Source organism: Cyprinus carpio, chromosome A7, assembly GCF_018340385.1.
Source record: "Cyprinus carpio isolate SPL01 chromosome A7, ASM1834038v1, whole genome shotgun sequence".
Lineage (NCBI taxonomy): Eukaryota > Metazoa > Chordata > Actinopteri > Cypriniformes > Cyprinidae > Cyprinus > Cyprinus carpio.
In genome coordinates, this window is record NC_056578.1 from 21186729 (window position 1) to 21206858 (window position 20130).

Sequence of the window (20130 nt, forward strand, 5' to 3'; positions counted from 1 at the left end):
GTAATAATCATCCCACAATAGATCTGTTACGGTTTCTGAAAAGCTGAATAAAATACTGAGCAGCACCTTGGGAGATTCAACAGAGGCTTATGAAAAAGAGAAGACAGGAAGATTTGGATGCAAACTAAAGTTGTTGTTTTTGCCCTATGATTAAGCAATATTACATGAGAAAGAGAGCTCTCTGAATATCAGCATGGCTGTGATTCGGTCATAGGTAATGCCAGTCATGCTAAAGATAATGTTTCTTATGCTCACCAAGGCTGCATTCATTTTAAATAAATACAGTAAAACATGGTAATCAGAAAGTTTGCATCAATTTTCCATGAAAATAGTTGTCCAAACCAGGTAATTAGGTATTATGTAAAACTGGATTAAACAAGGACTGTTTGACATTAGTACTGCTCACTTTGAGTGTATCTATTGTAGTTGCTTGTAAGCTGCCCTCTGCAGAACAAAGCAAACTATAACTGAAATGAAATAGCATCTATCACTGACATTCCCTTTTAACAGGTTAAACCCTACTACAATATACATTTAAAAAAACAAGCCATTGCTGTACATTTTGCAAAGCCTTATGAAATTTTAAATAGCCAATCAGGTGGCATTTATTCTCTTTAATCTACTGGAGGCAGCAAATGGGGAAAGAGCCTTGGGTGAGCAGGGCCCAGCGGGGATCCAGCCTGCGGCTGCTAACACTGCCTGTGCTAAACTAAACACTAAAACACTCAAATTTATGCTTATCTACCACTAAAACTTTCAGCTTTAACTTTTATGTTTTACTTTCACAGCACATGATGAGGGATTCCAAAAGCTTTGTTTTATTAAGCAGTGAGGTTGTTGAATATCATTTTATGCATGACCAAAATCTGACTTTATCATCCAAATTCAACAATTCTCAAACCGCTAGAGAAGCAAAAACTACAATCAAAGCTCCATGTGAAACTTATCTAACACAAAGAACAGTCATTCTTACTGATTCACTACAGCCATGAGAAACAGCTCAGACATGAAGACCACAGAAACATCACTCTAGCATTAGACTGCTCTCCTCTCATCCACATCTAGAGTCATGCTTCATTTCACTGGACAGGTCACTTATAAAAGACTCATAGCGTAAGCCAGCCCATACCCGCGTCCTGAATATGTACTGGATTTAAAGAACTTCTTGACAGTTCAATCAAAAATAATGAAAAATAAAATAAATAATAATAACATTTTAATTTTAGTGTATTTTGGTAATTGCTTTGGGCAGCTGAAACATTCTTCAAAATATCTTCTTTTGTAATCAACATGAAAGTAAGTCATACAGGTTTGGAATGATATGAGGGTTAGTAAATGATGGCAATTTTCATTTTAAACATCTTTTGTTGGTCTTAGAACAACATTACTGGCAAACATAGTTACAATTTTCACCATTAACAACCACTCAAATCTTACTGGTTTACAAAAATATTGTTCTAAGACCAACAAGGATGTTGACTGAGGAAACATGTCCTACTAGGATAAATAATGGCAGGTAAGAGAAATGTAGCATTTAGTCATTACTGTAACTTAATTAAATTTATATGAAGTTTTATAAGTAACAGAACCAGACAAACCCTTAAAGGCAGTCATACTCTCAAATAAACATGTGCACGCACTTCTGTTGCTCAGTCTAAACTGAGATCAATAGCAGCTCATACTGTAGGTAGTCCATAAGAATGATCTTGCCCTTCATTACCAAAGCACTTTGAATGGTAAAGACATCCCTAATCAATCTGCTATCAGCACTCAGAGACACGGGTTAAGCACAGATAAACTATCACTCAATTACTCTCTCTCTCTCTCTCTCTCTCTCCCCCTTATTCTCTTTCAGTTTTTTTTTCTAACATCTTTCATATTTCCACACTCCCTGTAGTTTTTCTTTTTTTTCAGGTTTGTTTAATTTGCATTTGGTTCGAAGTAGTCTGATGAACCTTCTCTTCTCTTCTCTTCTCTTCTCTTCTCTTCTCTTCTCTTCTCTTCTCTTCTCTTCTCTTCTCTTCTCTTCTCTTCTCTTCTCTAAAGCTGTTTGCGAACGAGCGTACGTGATGCTGACAGTTTGACAAGGCCCTTAGCTGTGCTGTGGAGTGTGTAACAACAATCATTACACACCTAAAGCTAAACACCTAAAGCTTGGAAGCCCATTAAAACAGAGGAATAGGACACACACGCACACACACACACGCACACACACGCACACACACACACACACACACACACACACACACACACACACACACACACACACACACACATTCACCGGCTCCCATAATGCATGCATGTACTTTGCATACACCACTCACATCTCTAAGCATCCAACACACACACACACACACACACACACACACACACACACACACACACACACACACACACACACACACACACACACACACAGGGAAGTCAATATCTCTGATTTCCCCTGTCAGCGCTGTGGCAGGCTACCTTAAAGAGACATCAATCTGTGATGTCAGCACTTATCTAATGAAGCCTTTCAAATCGATGGGCACACTGCCCGCTAAATGCACTCCCACACACCCAAACACACCAGATGGATGCATTCTCTAATGAATGAACAGACGTAACCATTCCATCTCAATGCTCAATGATATCATCTTAATGACGGGGGGGGGGGGGGGCAGCGAAAGAGCTGGTGTTTTATGTGTTAATTATTATAACTGTACTGATCAGCTAATGACTGTGTGTATACGTGTGTTTGTGTGAGAAAGTGTGTCTGTAAATAAAGCCGTATGCTGCAGTGGCATACGCTATCTTTCCGCATCATTAGGCTCGTTGGGCTACACGCTTGTGCAAACACAAACACACACACACACACACACACACACACACACACACACACACACACACACACACACACACACACACACACAAGAGGGCCATTTATGTGTCTACAGGCATCTGTGTGTGATGATAGGCAGCCTAACATTAAATTAATGAAGAGTGGACTGTGCAGGTTCATCTCTCTCTCACACACACACACACACACAAACGCACAAGCCCAATCAGATTCTCTCATATAACACCCTCTTTGTGCTGGCATGCAGTGATGTAACTGGCTGATTTATAGCAGAGCTGCATGCTGGTAGAATTTCTGGCATACAGGGATATACCATAATTATAAGGACAACCCCTCCCCCCCAATGTCATATTCAGTACACTTAAGCTCAACATATGACATTTTTTTTTTTTTTCTTCAAAGAACAGCGAAACTAGAAGCACACAGTCTCATAAGCAGTCATCACAATGGGCTTATCATTAAGGCTTATCATTCTCCAGATCACAATCACTGCGCACACAGCTGTTCTAAAACTTCTTAGACTTTACACAGGACTATAAGGGATGAAATGCTCATACACAGACTTCTGTCAAAAGTTCATAAAAGCCTGAAGTCCATGCTGAAAATAAATCAGATGAAGGGGCTACTGGAAAATTTGGTAACACCAAAAGAAATAGCAGACCACTAAATAGCTATTACAAATGGTGGCTTCCGTATCAATAAATCAATAAGCCTATAACTGACCTATAGTCTACTATACTTTACTGAAAAACATAAAAATATCACTTAATCCCGATATTTACACTTTTAATGCATTCCTCTGCAAAGCATACTGGGAACTACAGATCCACTACCCAGTTAGTCATGCCAACAAAATATTATTTCTGCAGTTTCAACACAAATCAATTAAGTAAACTTTAATTTTAAATATATTAGGCAGAGTTAAGACAATTAAATTAAGTTGTTACAAAAATCAGCTAATTTTAATTAATTAAACTGAACAAGAGGCCCATTTTTATACACTATAAATAAAAAGAAATAAATTCTATATTATATATAAATTCTACAGTAAACAAATAATAGATCACACATTCTTCTTCTACACACACACACACACACACACACACACACACACACACTAACAGTTCAATTTACTACAGTACAAATCCTTTGTGTTCAGATTTGTCACACAAGGCCAATTACAGTCATCAGGAAGACAGCTGCTTATTGACAGTCATCATGTCCGAACGGCGATTTCACTCACTAGTTTGCATGTCTTTGCATCAAGCATTGATTTGCCTGCTGTAGCAGTTTCTGTTAATATTGCTCATCCACACAAAATCCACAAGACCAGTGTGTGTGTGTGTGTGTGTGTGTGTGTGTGTGTGTGTGTGTGTGTGTGTGTGTGTGTGTGTGTGTGTGTGTGTGTGTCTGTGAGAGAGAGAGAAGAACAGAGACAACCGGATCAGAGTGAGACACACAGTCCTATTATTATTTAAATCTCTAAAATACAATAAACACAGCAACGATGATCAATATAAAACAACCAAACAAATATACAAAGAATGAAGCTATAGTTATGGTTAATTCAGGGTTTAAGGTGTAAGCTCATTCTGGATCAAAAAAAAAACAACAAAAACAAAAAAAAACAAGGCACGTCAGGGTAAGGTCTATTGTTGTCCAGACCAAATCTCCTATTTTGTTCAGATATTGGAAAAGACCCGGAGTACCACTTGATATCTCAGACAGAGACAGTGAAAGAGGAAGACAGAGCCCCCTGATGAGAGTGAGCGTGTCATCTGATGAAATTTCTCTCAGCAGGATATCAGGGGTCAGAGAAATGTGTAACACCCTCACAAACAGAGATATTTAATCCAATACCACACACACACACACACACACACACACACACACACACACACACACACACACACACACACACACACACACACACACACACACACACACAAACAGAAAACAGAAAGCGCACCTGTTCTATGTGTGGAGAGCAAGGTCTAAAGGCAATCTATACAGTATTTTGACAACATGTGTTGTGAAAAACTACCATATGACCTCTTTCTGAACCACAGGTTTCTATACACACTAAAACAGGAACTGATAACAGGAACAATAGCAGCTTTTAAAGGATCTAAATAGAGTGTGACTAAAACAATAACTCAAGACCGGACCTACAAAGAATCTGCACCTGCAGAACTCAGAAACAGCATGCAACCAGCACATTTCAAACGTCAAAGCTTAAGTTTGATATTTATGTTTTTTATTTATTTCATTTTTTTATACATTTGACTATAAAGTTATGAAAAATATAATTTTTGCTTTGCCATTGTAGGGTGTGCACAGATCAGTGTGAATAAAACATAAAACATTAACATAAAACATTTGCATAAAATGTGAAAAATTAAGGAGACTTTGGCAAGGCACTATATATGTGTGTGTATAATGATGTATATATCATAAAAATAATATATATATATATATATATATATATATATATATATATATATATAGTGTGTGTGTGTGGTTACTGTAAATGAAATGAACACAAAGTAACTGTGGGGCATTTTAAGTCTTTTTATAGACTAAAATGTTAATTTAAATGCTGTTGTTTATTATTTTTTTGGATATTATGTTAAATAATATTAAGTCAAGGTGTATTTTAAGATTCTCAAAAAAGAGAGGAGAGGAAAAAAAGAGTTAGAAAGAAGGAAGAACACACTGTAGATTCAACTTAAACCATCCAAGACTTATCAGCATTCATCCCCTCTGTGCCATTTCTTTATATAATAACAGATAATGACTCAGGCAGTTGTGTGGGCAGCCTTTGGTGCAGAGAAGACCCATGGGGGCTGCTGGTTTGGCACTGAGTGGTCCTCAGAAATAAGTACAGGCAGGCAGGAGGCAGTCTATTGGCCCAGAGTGATGGCTCGCTTGTTGCTTATCGAAGCCCAATAAATCTACACATGGCGAGCGAGATATGAGAACGCTGATCTCATCTACTCCCTTACTCACACACCCATACACATTCTGCAGATTTACCCAGGGATGGAGAGGTTATTTAGCTGAATAAAAAAAAAAGAGAGAGAGAGAGAGAGAGAGAGAGAGAGAGAAGAATAATAAGCAGTGGGTTGTGAAGTAAAAAAAAAAGTCTATATTGAAGAGGAGGAGAGAGAGGCTGATGATACATATATATGGGGAGTAAACAGAGACGCTCTGAGACTCTCAGCAACAAAAAAGCTTAGGAGAAAGATGACGCAATAAACTACCAAATAAAATCCTCTCTCTCTCTCTCTCTCTCTCTGAAAAATGCTTTGGAGGTGAAGGCAATAGCATTTACCTGCTAAATTGTAAGGGATTCAGCACTTTCGAGGATTGTTGGGGGGGCGGGGGTACCCACAATCCCTAGAGTCACCGCATCCAAAACACACACAAGATGGTCTTTAGGCTGAAAATGAGGTGTGTTTTCACATCAGGCGACGGCTCGGCTAACGGCTGGTCAAGGAGGCACACTTAGCTTTAAGAGGCTAGCAATATAACCATCGTTGATGTTTTGATATCATCTCACACAGGGCTGTGTGTTCAATAAGTCCCAGGGCTTACTCGGTGCACTGGGGTTTTCAGATGTTAGCCATATGCTAACAGCTAATATGAGATCTAATCATGGGAGTTCAGACCCCAAGCGTGCGCGTCAATCCCAGCCTAATGCCGCCTTATTGCTGTGAGCCTGTTCTGTTTGCCCTGAGCTTGATCCTGAGCTCCGCTCACACCAGCTCGCTCCTACCACTGGGCCTAGCTGCAGCGCAGGGGACCGGGGACGAGGGATGAGCGGCGTGACCCCTCCGGGTCTGCTTGTGGTGATGAATAGACTCGCTGGCTCACACAGGCAGATTACCCCCTTAACAGGGTCTGTTAGAGACAAGTGATGGAGGGATGAAAGGAGGAGTGATAAATGATAGATTTATCTTTCTCTTCCAGCAGAGACGCCGCCGCGGCAAGAGCAATAAAGCGACCGGAGAGAGAGATGACTGAGACAATTATGTCAAGCCCATCTGTCAATCATGACGATGAGAGAAATAGTGTGTGTGTGTGTGCGTTGACGTGTGGCCCTGGCAGGGGGCTCGTAGCGGGGCGACAGGCGGGCATAATACTCTCATCACTCTTCCTCTGGTTGTCATGGCGTCAGAAGTGGCCCTGGGCGCCACGGCGACCGCTGCTTGAGCCTCCAATCTCGCGGAAATATTCCTAAACTGCAATTTTTCATATTTCCCTGTATGCATAAAGAGATGAAAGATTACCCCATCGTTTGTATTGTCTCTCTGAGGTGATGCTCTGATATTAGTTTATCCACTGCACCTAGGATTGCTTCCCTAAGCAAGACAGATCGGCACAGGGAAGGAGGGCAATATTCAGCCAAACATATTTAGCTCATCTTTTATACGCTGCATTTTTTGAACAGACACAGGTATGAAACGGGTGTCTAAACAAGACTGCTATGAAAGCTAAATGGAAAGAGTGAGACAGAGAAAGAAAGTGAAGGTGGGAGAGAAAGTGGAATAAAAGAAATTGTTTCTTTTTGAGAATTCTAATTGGAAGGCAATTTGTGGCACTGCGATTTCATTGTGTGTGTGTGGTTTTGCCAACAATCTTTCACATACGGTAGGTAACAAATCTTCATATTAATTCCTGCTGTAGTTATCGAACTCTTATGAAAATGGAAATTAAAGCAGAACTGATTTCAAGAATCAATTTGAAAGGGGAAAAACAAATGCGTTTCCAAATAAAAGGCTCCAGTGATTTGTGCGATGTTTGCGCTGTGTGCCAGTGCTGGCTCGTTTTTGCTGGAAAAGGAGGATGAGAAGGACAGAGGATGAGGAAAGAAAGAGAACGAGTGTATTTTGGGTCAAAGAAAGTGTTGAAATTCTTCTCCACCCAGCCAAGTGTAAAACTCATTAAACAATGCACAATGCCTTTATAATCAAATCAATGGCGAAAGCAACTCCAAACTGATGGCTCCTATGAAAACTTACACAAAGCATAGAGAATTTCTCATTTATTTATGAAACATCAACTAAGATGGAGGAATTATCTCCAAAATGAGCTTAATTATGCTTTTGCGTTCTGATCGATATCGCAGTGGAAAAAGAAAACAAAGCACAAAGGTGAAAAAGACAAACGGAAAAGGTGATAGAGTTGAAGGGATATCAGCGTTCTCTCGAGACTGAGAGGAGTTCATGCAGGATTTGCTGTAACTAATTATTAATGGGACTGAACAGATGATGTGGTAATAGGTATAGAGCTAGACGCATTTTGTGGCCACTCATCCTGATCTTCCAAATGAGAAACCAGCCGCCACAAAACAACTGAACCACAAAGATCACAATGAAGAAGACTTCCAAATGAAAACTATAATCACATCACTACAGGTTGATGTTTTTCCAGTCATTCAGCAACTTAATCCTTCACCTTTTATTTAACAAAGTGTTTAGGTATGACTGGCAATTCATAACAACAACGTCAGGAGTTTTTTTTTTTGACACTTTCTGATGCCATGTAAGCCTAAATGTGATAATCCCCTTTTTAAAAAAAAAAAAACTATACATTACATATTATATTTCAAATATTTTAAAGAAAAAGTGGATATTAGTATTATTAGTAGTATTATCTAACATTAATAGTATTATATAAGTATTATTTATAATCTGGTAACATAACATAACAACATACCATACCATACCATACCATACCATACCATACCATAACATAACATAACATAACATAACATAACATTTGATGCCTCAAATGCGATGATCACCATGTGATTATCTTTACTATATATTGAGTATTATAAGAAAAATAACATGATATATTCAGATTATACATTTGTTTTTAAAAAAGGGCTGTCAATAGAATAATTGTGATGATCAGTCTCATGTGCAAGACTGAAAACTTATGTTAAAAATGTATAATTTAATGTTTTAAAAAAATGTTTAGATACAATGCTACTACTGACAGCTCTAAAATATACTTTTTTGACCATATCAATATCAATAATTTTGACAATATCTCATTAAATAAAATAATTACTGATATTTTAATTAAATTTTAAACTCAATATTTCTGTAAACCCAATAAAATCTGTAAACCCCTGGCAAATTTAATGGGAAATGGTGACATAAAAGTTTTTCCCTGTTAAAAGCGATATGCTTAAATGAGCAGTAACCATTTCACAGCAGTGAAAGGGGAATGCAATTCCAGCCAATCAAATTCAACTAATATAACAATGCTCAAAGTATAGGCAGAACTACCACACACACTACCTCTTCATTTCTCTTTGTGGTATGGTATAGTGTGAGGTGTTGACAGACTGGTGTGCTGCTGGGGGTTGCCGTGGTAATTACTAGCGCCTAGCTGCAGATGCTAAGGAGCGCAGGACCCTTGCATCCATCCCAGCATTACAACAGCGATAACCCCGCATCTGTGTCTCACATCACCCCTCTCTTTGTTAACAGGCCAGGCCTTCATTTTTTACAGCTGACAGCGATGCTATTCCTGTAATTTAGCCACATCTGCTTAGGAAAAGAAAAAGAGAGGAAGGAGGAGAGTGTGTGTGCATATGTGTATGTGTGTGTTTAAGAGAGCGGTAAGCACTTTAATTAATTGTGGAGAGATTACATGGTTCTCCAAGCGTGGAGTTTGTCATCAGAAGCCATTACACAGATCGATTAGCCATTTCTCCACAGTGTCAAGACTCATTTGGAGGGGAGCGGTAAGTTTGAAGACAGACAGAAGAGTGAAGCTTATGATGAAGGATGCTGGGTTGGGAAAAAAGACACCTACAATTAGCCAGAGAGTGATCTGTAAACAAATATGTCCTCCCTATCCAGGCGACGCTTTATCAACTGTCACTCAAAACAGATAGGCAATGACTCGTCCAGCTAAACCTCAGCCTGGGATCTTAATGGGGGTCTTGTCAGTGGGCCTCGCCTGACAAATGATGCAGTGTTTTCTTTATCACACAGCGATGAGCTGAACGCCATCATTCTGAGTGATGTGGATGGAAGCAGATAAGACAAGCTTCCTGCTGGGTCAGGACCTCAACTCTGTAGCTATACATATTCACCTCAGGACACTAACTTCTCATATAACCATACCTGCTATTGAACCAAACCTGACGACCCGTCACTGTAGGACAGACACATCTGTGCAGTTAAAACTTGTTCTGCTTCAGAGGTTCTCAAACTTTTCAGGCCCAAACCACCTTTGATCAAATCAGAATAACAAAGCACCAGCCAAGGCTCAAAAGTAATTTTTTTTTCTCCTGCTACTGTGTTCAAGGCGGTAGTTTTCTACTTGCCTTGCCTACATTTATTTCATACATTACTTATTTAATAAAAAAAAAACCTTATAATTTTTTTAATATAATTTATTATGCATTAAAAATGAAAATATTAAAAGCTTTTTTTCATATATTTATTATTGTACATAAAAACTTTTATTCAGCAAGGATGCATTACATTTATCAACATTGACAGTAAAAACTATAATGTTACCATTTAAAAAAAAAAAAAAAAACTTTCTATCAAACACTTTCTATCAAAGAATCCTGGAGATAAAGAAGAAATGGAAATTCTACAAAAAACATGGATTTCACAAAAACATGAATCACCAAAGCTGTTTTCAACATTGATAATAATAAGGAATGTTTTTTAAACACCAAATCAGCATATTTGTTTCTAAATGATCATGTCATATTAAGATATTAGTCAACTACTCTGTGATTTGCCTAAACAATTAGTAGAGTAATAAGGATAACTATAAAAAGGATAGTTCACTCAGTCATGAGAAGTCTGTCATACACTATTATGTCGTTCCAAACCTATACAACTTTCCTGTGAAACACACAAAGATGATATTTAAAAAATAAAAATGTTTTTTATCAATACAAAATAGGGTCCAGAGTTGTTTGGACCCCAACATTCTCCGAAATGTCTTCTTTTGTGTTCTACAAGAGAATGTCTTACGGGACTGAAACAACATGAAAGTGAAGTGACGTGTGGCCAAGTATGGCACCCATACTCAGAATTTATGCTTTGCATTTAACCCATCCAAGTGCACACACAGTAATGAACACACACACACACACACACCGTGAACACACACTCGGAGCAGTGGGCAGCCAAATTGCTGGGGTGCCCGGGGAGCAGTTGGGCGTTTGGTGCCTTGCTCAAGGGTCTCACCTCAGTCATGGTATTGAGGGTGGAAGAGAGCACTGTACACTCACTCCCCCACCTACAATTCCTGCCAGACCTGAGACCCAAACCCACAACCTTTGGGTAACAAGCCTTGACTGCCCCTAATGAGGGTGAGTAGATGATGACAGAAGTTTTATTTTTGGGTATCCCTTTAACTAGAATCCCAGGTTAGCCTGACCCCATTTTTACTCATCTCTAAAAGGATTTTAATAATATGGGTTTTTTCACATGCCTAGTAAGAAGAGTCCATGGGCCCTGAGGACAGAGGAAGCATTTAGCACAAAGGAACACACCCACTCGATCCTTCCACACAGCATGGCCAGGAAACAGCAGAACACAGCTAATCTCCACACTCCCCCATAAGCCATGCTCTAATTGGCCACACAGAGTGCAAATGCTGGAGAGAGAAAAGTGAAACCAAAATGAACAACTGCAGAACTTTATAGTACAAGAGCAGAGAGAGAGAGAGACATGAGAGAGACTGCATCACACCAGTCAGGAGGCCAGCTGCAAACCAGGCCTTCCTCTCCTATCTCTGCAACTCCGTCTCCCACTGTGTTCCTCATAATTGGCCATCATCCTTGCTCTGAGCATATGAGCATGCAACCGCAGATTCCTCCTCTTGCCAGAATTAAAACAAGCATAAAAAGGTGGCACAAACTAACACTACACACAAACCCATTCTGGGACACTGGGATATCCAAGAAACCCACAAAACTAGACGACACCCTCAGCAACAGATAGATGGATAGACAGATGGAGAAAGAAAGAGACAGTACATCTGGTGTTATTTTATAACTTTTCCAAAGATGAAAATGAGAATATTGTTAATGAGCTCTCATGATCACATGATAAATCCACTAGATATTTAACAACAAGCTGCTTTGGATTTACAGACCACTGGAATATGCCTGTTTGGAGAAAGAATAAAGAATTTTTTTTTTTTTTATTGCAGCTCTACACTTTGTGCATGTTGTTTGTTTATCACTATTTATTTGTCTCAAACTAATTTTGGCACGTTTGTTTTTCCAGAGAAACACAAGTTTCCTCTGTCCTGGTTTCTACACATTCTGTCCTACTTTTCATTCCATTTTCACTCCAAGATTCCAAATGTAATTTTTATTTAACTTTATTTAACTAATTTATTTAATTTAAAGTAAAAAAATATATATATATATCCTAAGACCACTAGAACAGTGTTATATATTTTGCTGACTTGTGTACTTACATTATCCCAAATGTTTCGAAGAATGTTTAAATCCAGAGAAATAAGCAATTTTAACTAGTGACATGGACCGTGTCCATGGTGTCATTTGTGTCGCCTGCCAATGACGTCATAACCCCTTGATTTCCGTTTTTGTTTTGTAGAAAACATATGGAAACACCAAAGACGCTTTAATATGTTATGAATTTTAATAGACCGGTGATGACCGCATAAAGTAGCATTATAACAGAACTTTCAAACGTATCTAGTATGATAAACCAGTGCTGCTTTTTTTCCCCACATACTCACGACTGGAAGGAGCGGAAGTGGTCGACTGTGGCATAATAAAAGCTCTGCTGCTTTCGAGCCGCGTGTCGTGCTCGCTCAGCAGCGTCGTTTCGCTTTGACGGCTTCCAGCCTAACCCTGCTTCATTCTGCTACGTTAATAAATCATTAGCTCATCCATGAACATGATTTCTGCCCGAGTCCCATTGGACTGCATCGGCTGTGAGGATGAAGATCACAACTCCCATGATTCCACACTCAGTCACAGTGTCATCAAACTACGCTACATAGTCTTTGTTTATTTTGAATACGTGCCCTCCACCGGCGAAAATGACATATTGTGCCTTTCAATGATAATCCGAATGAAATGAGCAAACACCAATGACGTTTAACATTAAATCTGACACAGCCCATATTAACACACCATATCTGAATGTGAATAAGATTTGAACTCCATGGCAGAGGGGGAATTTCGACTATACATTTTATTTACTATATGGAAAAGAGCAGCCAGGATATTCTTCAAAACATGACATGATGGTGAGTAAATGATGTTAATTACAGTTTTGGTCAAACTATTCCTTTAAAGGACAACCAAAAGTAGAGTTAAACAAACAAGATGTCTGCTCTCTTCTAATTTTGTGTCTTTTATCTGTAATTCTCTTTTTCTCAAAGAGGTGGACAGTTGGGTTTGTTGACTTCTCACTAAACTCCGGTTCAGAGTGAACCTGTAATTACACACCATGTATCTCCACCTTAAACATTGTTTAACAGCTAAAATATGTCAATATGTCACAAATGCCAAAATGAAGTACTGTAGCTATTCACTGCAGTGCTGTAAATTACCCAGAGGAATGTAGGGAAGGGCAGCAAAGAAAAAGAAAACAAGATTGTATAATTGTCATGATGACCCTCTTAGCCTGAGGCCTGTGCTAGTGCTCAATACCAGTAAATGGCAGCATTCTTCACCTGAGAACATTCACAACAAAAGAGCCAAATGCAAATCAGGCTTCACAACTCAGCTCCATTCAATAACATATGCTAAATATATCACACAACCCTTCATTCATTCATTCACATTTATGGCTGATAATCAATAAATGGCCGATTAAATTAAAATTATATCCTATTTTATAAAAAAATAAATTAGAAATAAGACTAAAAACTAAAATCATTGTTTTTAATGCTAAATCATTATAATGTTTTAAATGCATCACAACATTATAATGTACATTATGAAAAATGTATATTTATTAGTTTTTAAAATGTATATTTATTTATTAGTGTTTTAAAAAATGAACTTTAAGTGTGTTTGGTAAACAATGGTTTAATAATTGTGTAATTTCGTTTGATAACCAATATGGCACTGATATATTGTGCATCTCTAATTATATCCCCTGTGCAATATGTGACAGGAAAAAAAAAAATACTACAACTTTCCTCAGTTGCTATATACAAAGGCAACACCAACATATGTTGTTGCTCATGTTGCTGGACACAATCATCTCTCACTAAAAATGAATGACTTCTCGTTCCTTTGCCGCCGCACGACACTGTCAGTGTGAACACCATTTAAAGTAGACACAGAGTGAATATTGATTCATGATAAATGCTTTTCCTTAAAGTGTGAAAACACATGAAAGAGTCATAGACATTGCAACTGCGCCGTGACAAAGCAGCATCCAAATGCCAGCATGTTGTGAAAAGTAAATAAACAAGAGTGAAAGACAGTAAGAGAGAGAGAGACAGAGAGGACAGACAGCAGAGCAGGAGAAGAGGAAGTGAAATGAAGACAATGGCAGTTTGCTGTATGAGGGGATTAAGTGTGATGTGACAGTGGGATCAGTGTTTCACTGTGAGACAGAGACGAAGACGCTGTGCCTCTGACACTTACTTGCTTTAATCGCCGAAGGAAGAAATTACCAATAGTGAGTGTATGTGTGAGCGCATGTATAGAGAGAAAGATTTCAAAAACGCAAAAAAATGAACCAGTCTCTCAGAGAGAGAGAGAGAGAGAGAGAGAGAGAGAGAGAGAGAGAAGGAGAGAGAGAGTCTGTGTATCACACTATCATAAAAGGCAACTGCCTTGATTCTCACTCGCTCGAGCATCCCCAACACTTCCACCTGCAACTCCAGGAGATCAGTCTTCAAACACAGCGCTCATCTCAGCAGCTGTCACAGCGTATAAAACCCCGTAGCTTTACATCCTTCCAGAGTCTGCATGTAAACACGCGCTGGGGTTGCTTGCGCGAAACAACGTTTGTGAATTTTGACCTGCTTTTGATGTGAACGCAGATGGCTCGGAGGCAAAGAGACTCCGACTCGCTCTCCACGGGCTACTAAATCAAGTCTTTAACTTGTGAAATCTGAATACAAGCTCCTACACCAGAACTCCAGCGAGAAAGCATTGCGGTGCTGAGCATATTAGCGTAGCATCGCGGGACAACTAGTGCTAATCGTTTCCAGGTAATCAAATGAGCGCACTTTCCGCCGAGACGCTCGAGTCAGGTGTTCTGGTGTACTCGGGACGGGCCTGCTAAATGGTAAACAGAAAAAAAGGATCAATGGAAAGCTGTGAATTCCTGTCAGCGCTGATATGATGAGAAAGTGCTAATTAGCTTAACAGGACCCCTCCTGTTTGACTGCTAACAGGCTAATGTAGCATAATCGCGCTTGAGGCCTGGCGGGGTTAACCTTGACCCGACTCCTATTCTCTCAGCCTGAGCTAATCAATTCTCCACTGCAGCTGGGGTCGCGAGTGTCACATCTCTTATTGTAAACAAACGCGCACACTTACTGCACCCTAATGGAGCTGCATTTGCCCCAAATCGATTGAGGACATGAGGGAAGTGAACCAGCGGGTGCTCATCTGAACAAAAAAATTAAATAAAAAATGACCACAACACGACAGGGTATGGATGCCAAATCTTAGCCTCAGATCAATGCTCAAGTACATGACCAAATACACTCTTAGGTAAATAGAGGTTCCAAAAAGGTTTGATTCCATAGAACAAGCATTCCCAAACATTTATGTCGGCCAAAATGTATATTTAATAATTATAAGAAGCAAGTTACATCACTAATATTTATGTCTTTAATAATCTACTTTCAAAGTCGTTAACATTTTAAATCCTCCAGTTTTTATTTTGGCAGAATACTGGTGAGATTATGCAAACTTTAAATTTGTCATTCAGTATAATTAACTATTAGCTTTTCATCAACTCACAACCCCCTGTAGTTCCACCACAAAAAACCCATTTGGAAAACCCTACCATAAGATGACCATTTTGGGTTCCACAAAAAAGCTTTTTTAGTGAACAGTCCTCAAAATAAACGTGTGTGTGTGTGTGTGTGTGTGAACCTGTTAATGAACAAAAGCACCTTTATTTGCTATAAGGAACCTTTTATGCAATGGAAAGGTTAACATTTCTTCATGGGACCACAGATGCTAATAAAGAATTGTGTACTACACAGAAAAATGACCTGTGTTCACTTTTGTTTGTTGTTGTCCTCATTAAAATATTTAAGATCAGTCTATCATTCCAGGCCAAATGTGTCATTTTTATTTTATTTTATTTTTCTAAATCTTTACTTGACTGCCAGGAGGAGGAAGCAAGAGCAGACCGCTAAAAAGATTCATCCAATCAATCCGTTAGTCGGTTAATTCCCCCTCACCTCCAGTGGATCCGCTGTGGATGGCACTATTCCGTTTAGATTAATTCTGCTTAATACTAATTGGTCCTTGAGCCGTGAGGACTCCAGGGATTGGCTCCCTTCGGTCCACTCTCGGAGGGCTCAGACACCATTGGAGGGCTGCTGATGAGTAGACCGTTTTATCAACGCAAACACGCTGTCAAACGTCCCTCAGGGCAGAAGCACACCCAGTAATTAACTCTCACACAATCCATAATTGCCATGTTTACATTTACTCCATCTGAAACAGAGAGCCTGGGAAGATGGAGGGAGGGCGACAAGAAAAGAAAAATCAAAGAGGAAAAGGAAAATACTTGCACATTAAAAGGTGCAAAATTCATATTAAAATCTCTCTTTCTGTGAGTGTCTCTCTCCCTCTCGCCGTCTCTCTTTAATAAGCTCAGCGGGCTGGTTGGTGGTATTCTGCCCATCATTTATTTATTTTTTAGAGATAGCCCTATTAATTTCCCCCTCGCTTTCAAACGCTGTGGCGCGCAGCGGTGTGGACAGATCCCGCGTCCCCGGGGTGCTCCTCGAGGAAAGACATAAATGACCCAAATAAAGAGGGCTTTTGAAGGCTGCCGAGAGGCGCCGGCACCATTAAAACTAAATGAAGTGTTTATTAGCCATGCCGACAGCACTCTCAGCTCGAACAGATCAAGAGCCGTTACAGTTAATGTGCTCCCCCTGCAATACGCACGCGTTTGTTTAGTTCTGCCAGTGGGCCTGAAAAACCAAAGCCGAGTTTTTTATTTTATTTTATTTTTTTCTCAGCTTCTTCTTTTTAGTTTCTTCTTCATGCAGGCGAGCACTCCCTCGCTTTCATACGCGCACATCTGATTCTCCTCATCTTTATTCCTGTGAATTCACAAAACTACACAGTCTAACACCATGACACAGTCTGACAGCAGCACAAAACCGAGAAGCCTGAACTCTGAGCGGTTCAAACACCCGATTGTGCACTTAACGTTAAGCACTTTCCCTCCCCTCCTCATTTTCATTCTCTCTCTCTAATTATAGTTTGCATTTCACAGGCTTTGGACATGATGCCAGGAAACCTATAGAAACAACTTTAAAAAAGGCTGCTGCCTATTTGATGCTTTTTATTAGCTTTGGCATCTCAATAAAAATAAACCTGGATAAAATATGACATAAATTGCCCATTTATCTTCAGTATTATTTTCAAATAATCATGAAGTTATTGTTTTGGTGACTCACAACAGACTTCTGATTCTTGCTTCAGTGTGTCTGATACCCGTGACGTTTCCTCTATGCTCAGAATAGAAGGCGAGAATCATTTGCAGTGCATTATTTTCTCATTAATGTGCACTTAAGATTTTTAATGCAATAGCTAGGCTACTTTAATATTTCCCCCCCTTAATAACAGTATGCAAGAGTGAGAGTAATGGTCTTCATTTGAAGGGGAATTAAAAGAGAGTGCACACGCAATGAAAGTTGTGAAAACTGTAATATGCAACTTCAAAACAGTGAGGGTGTGTTTTTATTCCTCAAACACACACGCATACACACACAAGCATCTCTAATTATTTTTCATAACCTGCAGCACTGTGCAGTAATATTGTTCAGATCCTGTTCTAACCTGTCTATCTCTGATGGCACGCACACTATCTCCATTTCTAACCCTAATCATAATCTGTGAGAGTTATTGCCTTAAATGAAGTTTTACTGTAAATCGCAGGCTTTATGTACCAAGACTGATGTTAGATGCAAAATACTTTTGAAGTCTGAGGCTGTAATTATAGCCCAGTACAATTAGTTCAGCGCATTAATAGCAGGAGATAGCATGTCTCAATAAGAACAGAGTGGAATTAATCAGTAGGTAGCGCTGTGTGTGTTTTTGTGCAGTCAATTTAATATAATGCTTCCAAACACAAAGTGGACAAAATGTCTCAATGGCAATACATGAATAAATATACATAACATAATCAGTTGCTTTATATATATATATATATACAAGCAACGTGTACAGTATATAAACAATAGTATAAACAAAATATTTATCATAATTAGAATAAACAATCAGTCCACCCACAATAGTTCATTATCCTAATGACACATTGTTTACTGTTGCCAAGCAATATACTAATTTGATGCATTAATAAAGATTGTGTTAACAGGTGTGCAAATGCATTACAGCTTTGAATGCAGCTTATGAAAACAGAATTTTCTGACTTTTATAATAAAGAAATAAAGAATTTTTTTTTTCCAAACAATACAAAATTTTATTGTAAAATCAATGAATTAATAAATTAAAGAAAACATACATGAATTAATAAAATAAGTGAACAAAATAAATAAGTGAACAAAGGAATGGATAAATAAAATAATAATTTACACATACATATGTGAGCCAATCCTACTGCTTTATTCATTGATGTGTAAAAAAAAAAGTTTCCAAGTTTTTACATGTTCTGTTGGTTTTCTGTACTTCTCACCTCATGAAAATCTTTCTTTATTGTAACACTTTGTTGAATTTGACTTAGAAGAACAACAACACAAAGGGAAATAAACGGCGGAGATGTATTTACTGTCTGTTCCTCACAGAAGCTATCCCCACTGGTTGGGCCCTCCATCAATGCCAGCTTGTACCTTTAGAGATCAACACAGTCAGCATGATTTATTCGGCTTATTAGAGTTCATTATTACTTAGACAAACACTGCAGTAGCTCACACACAAGCAGGTGGGACCTCTCTGCTAATTCTACATACAGATCTGTTTTCAGGCCCAGTCAAAAAGCCCCTGTGATAAAACACCTCCTCTTTCCGCTGCAAACTAACTCGCATTAGCATATAAAACACTGGCTGGAGGTGATAGCATATATTAATGCCTTTCTTTTTGTGTGTGTGTTGGAAAATGAGTTTACATAATTGCAGGATCATTTCTCCTTAAGTGAAGATGCGAAGCTGCACCGGGGTAAGCCGAGAAATCCCAGAACCGTAGCTGGTAGCCATCCTAAGTTCTGCTCTCCGGAGATAATGCAGCCCAGCCAAAATGAGAACACTGATCCAACAGTGCCAAAAACAGCTGTTACTATTCATGATCTTCCCAAACGTCTGTTCTACAACTTCAAACTACTCAGAGCAGTTTCTCTTCAAGTGCATGAGGCTCCCTTCAGAGAGTTCACTAGTGCAAAATCAGAACACTACAGTACGGATTTGCACACGCCACGTTCTCAATAATGCTTGCCACAGTTTTATAGCAAAATTGGCTCATTTTCCACACCCGCTTGTTCATTCATCAGAATGGCATGTTATTCTTTTGACTGTAAATCATGCAGACTTATGAAATAAAGGGTAATTTCGAATCACCTGCAGGCCTTTCAGCCGTTCCACTCATTACAAAAGACCTCTCTCATAAGAACTCCTCAAACACTATCTCAACTTAGATCATCAAACATAACAAATGGAGAGAGCGAGAGAAGAAGAGGGAGAGAACGATTTAAACACACCGCTCTCATCTCTTAATAACAGTATGAGGAGGCCTGAAGGAACGCGTACTGTGAGTCCAAATACCGCATCGCTGGAGTAAATTAGTCTACACTAATGTCGATGCTCAGCTACATCAAACGCTCATCAGGTTAGTCATTAACCAAGACAGCAGCTCTGGGCCTCTGCATGTCGAAGCAGACAGCGTGATTATCCAGTCCTGATCCGACACGGCCCGTAATGGTGGGAACTGAGGTAGTACATCTGTATATGACAGTCACCTGGGGCTGGAAGATTTTTCACAGGTGAGATGCGCTCGCTGACACCAACGCAGTAACTCACATGCCCATTGCACAAGCACTCCACCCTTTACCTGTCCCCTCCAGCTTTATGTGTGCACCTGTGTGTGGTGG

At 39.1% G+C, this 20130-nt stretch overlaps 1 protein-coding gene across 2 annotated transcripts in view; it reads right to left on the reverse strand.

Annotated features, from left to right (window-relative positions):
* LOC109084891 (alpha-ketoglutarate-dependent dioxygenase FTO-like) overlaps positions 1 to 20130 on the reverse strand; it is a 126070-nt gene that overhangs the window by 18052 nt on the left and 87888 nt on the right. Inside the window, exon 9 of one of the 2 annotated variants that reach the window (XM_042760319.1) lies at positions 18126 to 18880. The exons of the other annotated variant lie outside the window; for it this stretch is intronic. Within the exon in view, the coding sequence (XP_042616253.1) occupies positions 18694 to 18880 (187 nt within the window). The 3' untranslated portion in view covers positions 18126 to 18693. Of the gene's footprint in view, positions 1 to 18125; positions 18881 to 20130 lie in introns of those variants that run through there. 2 annotated transcript variants of the gene reach the window in all.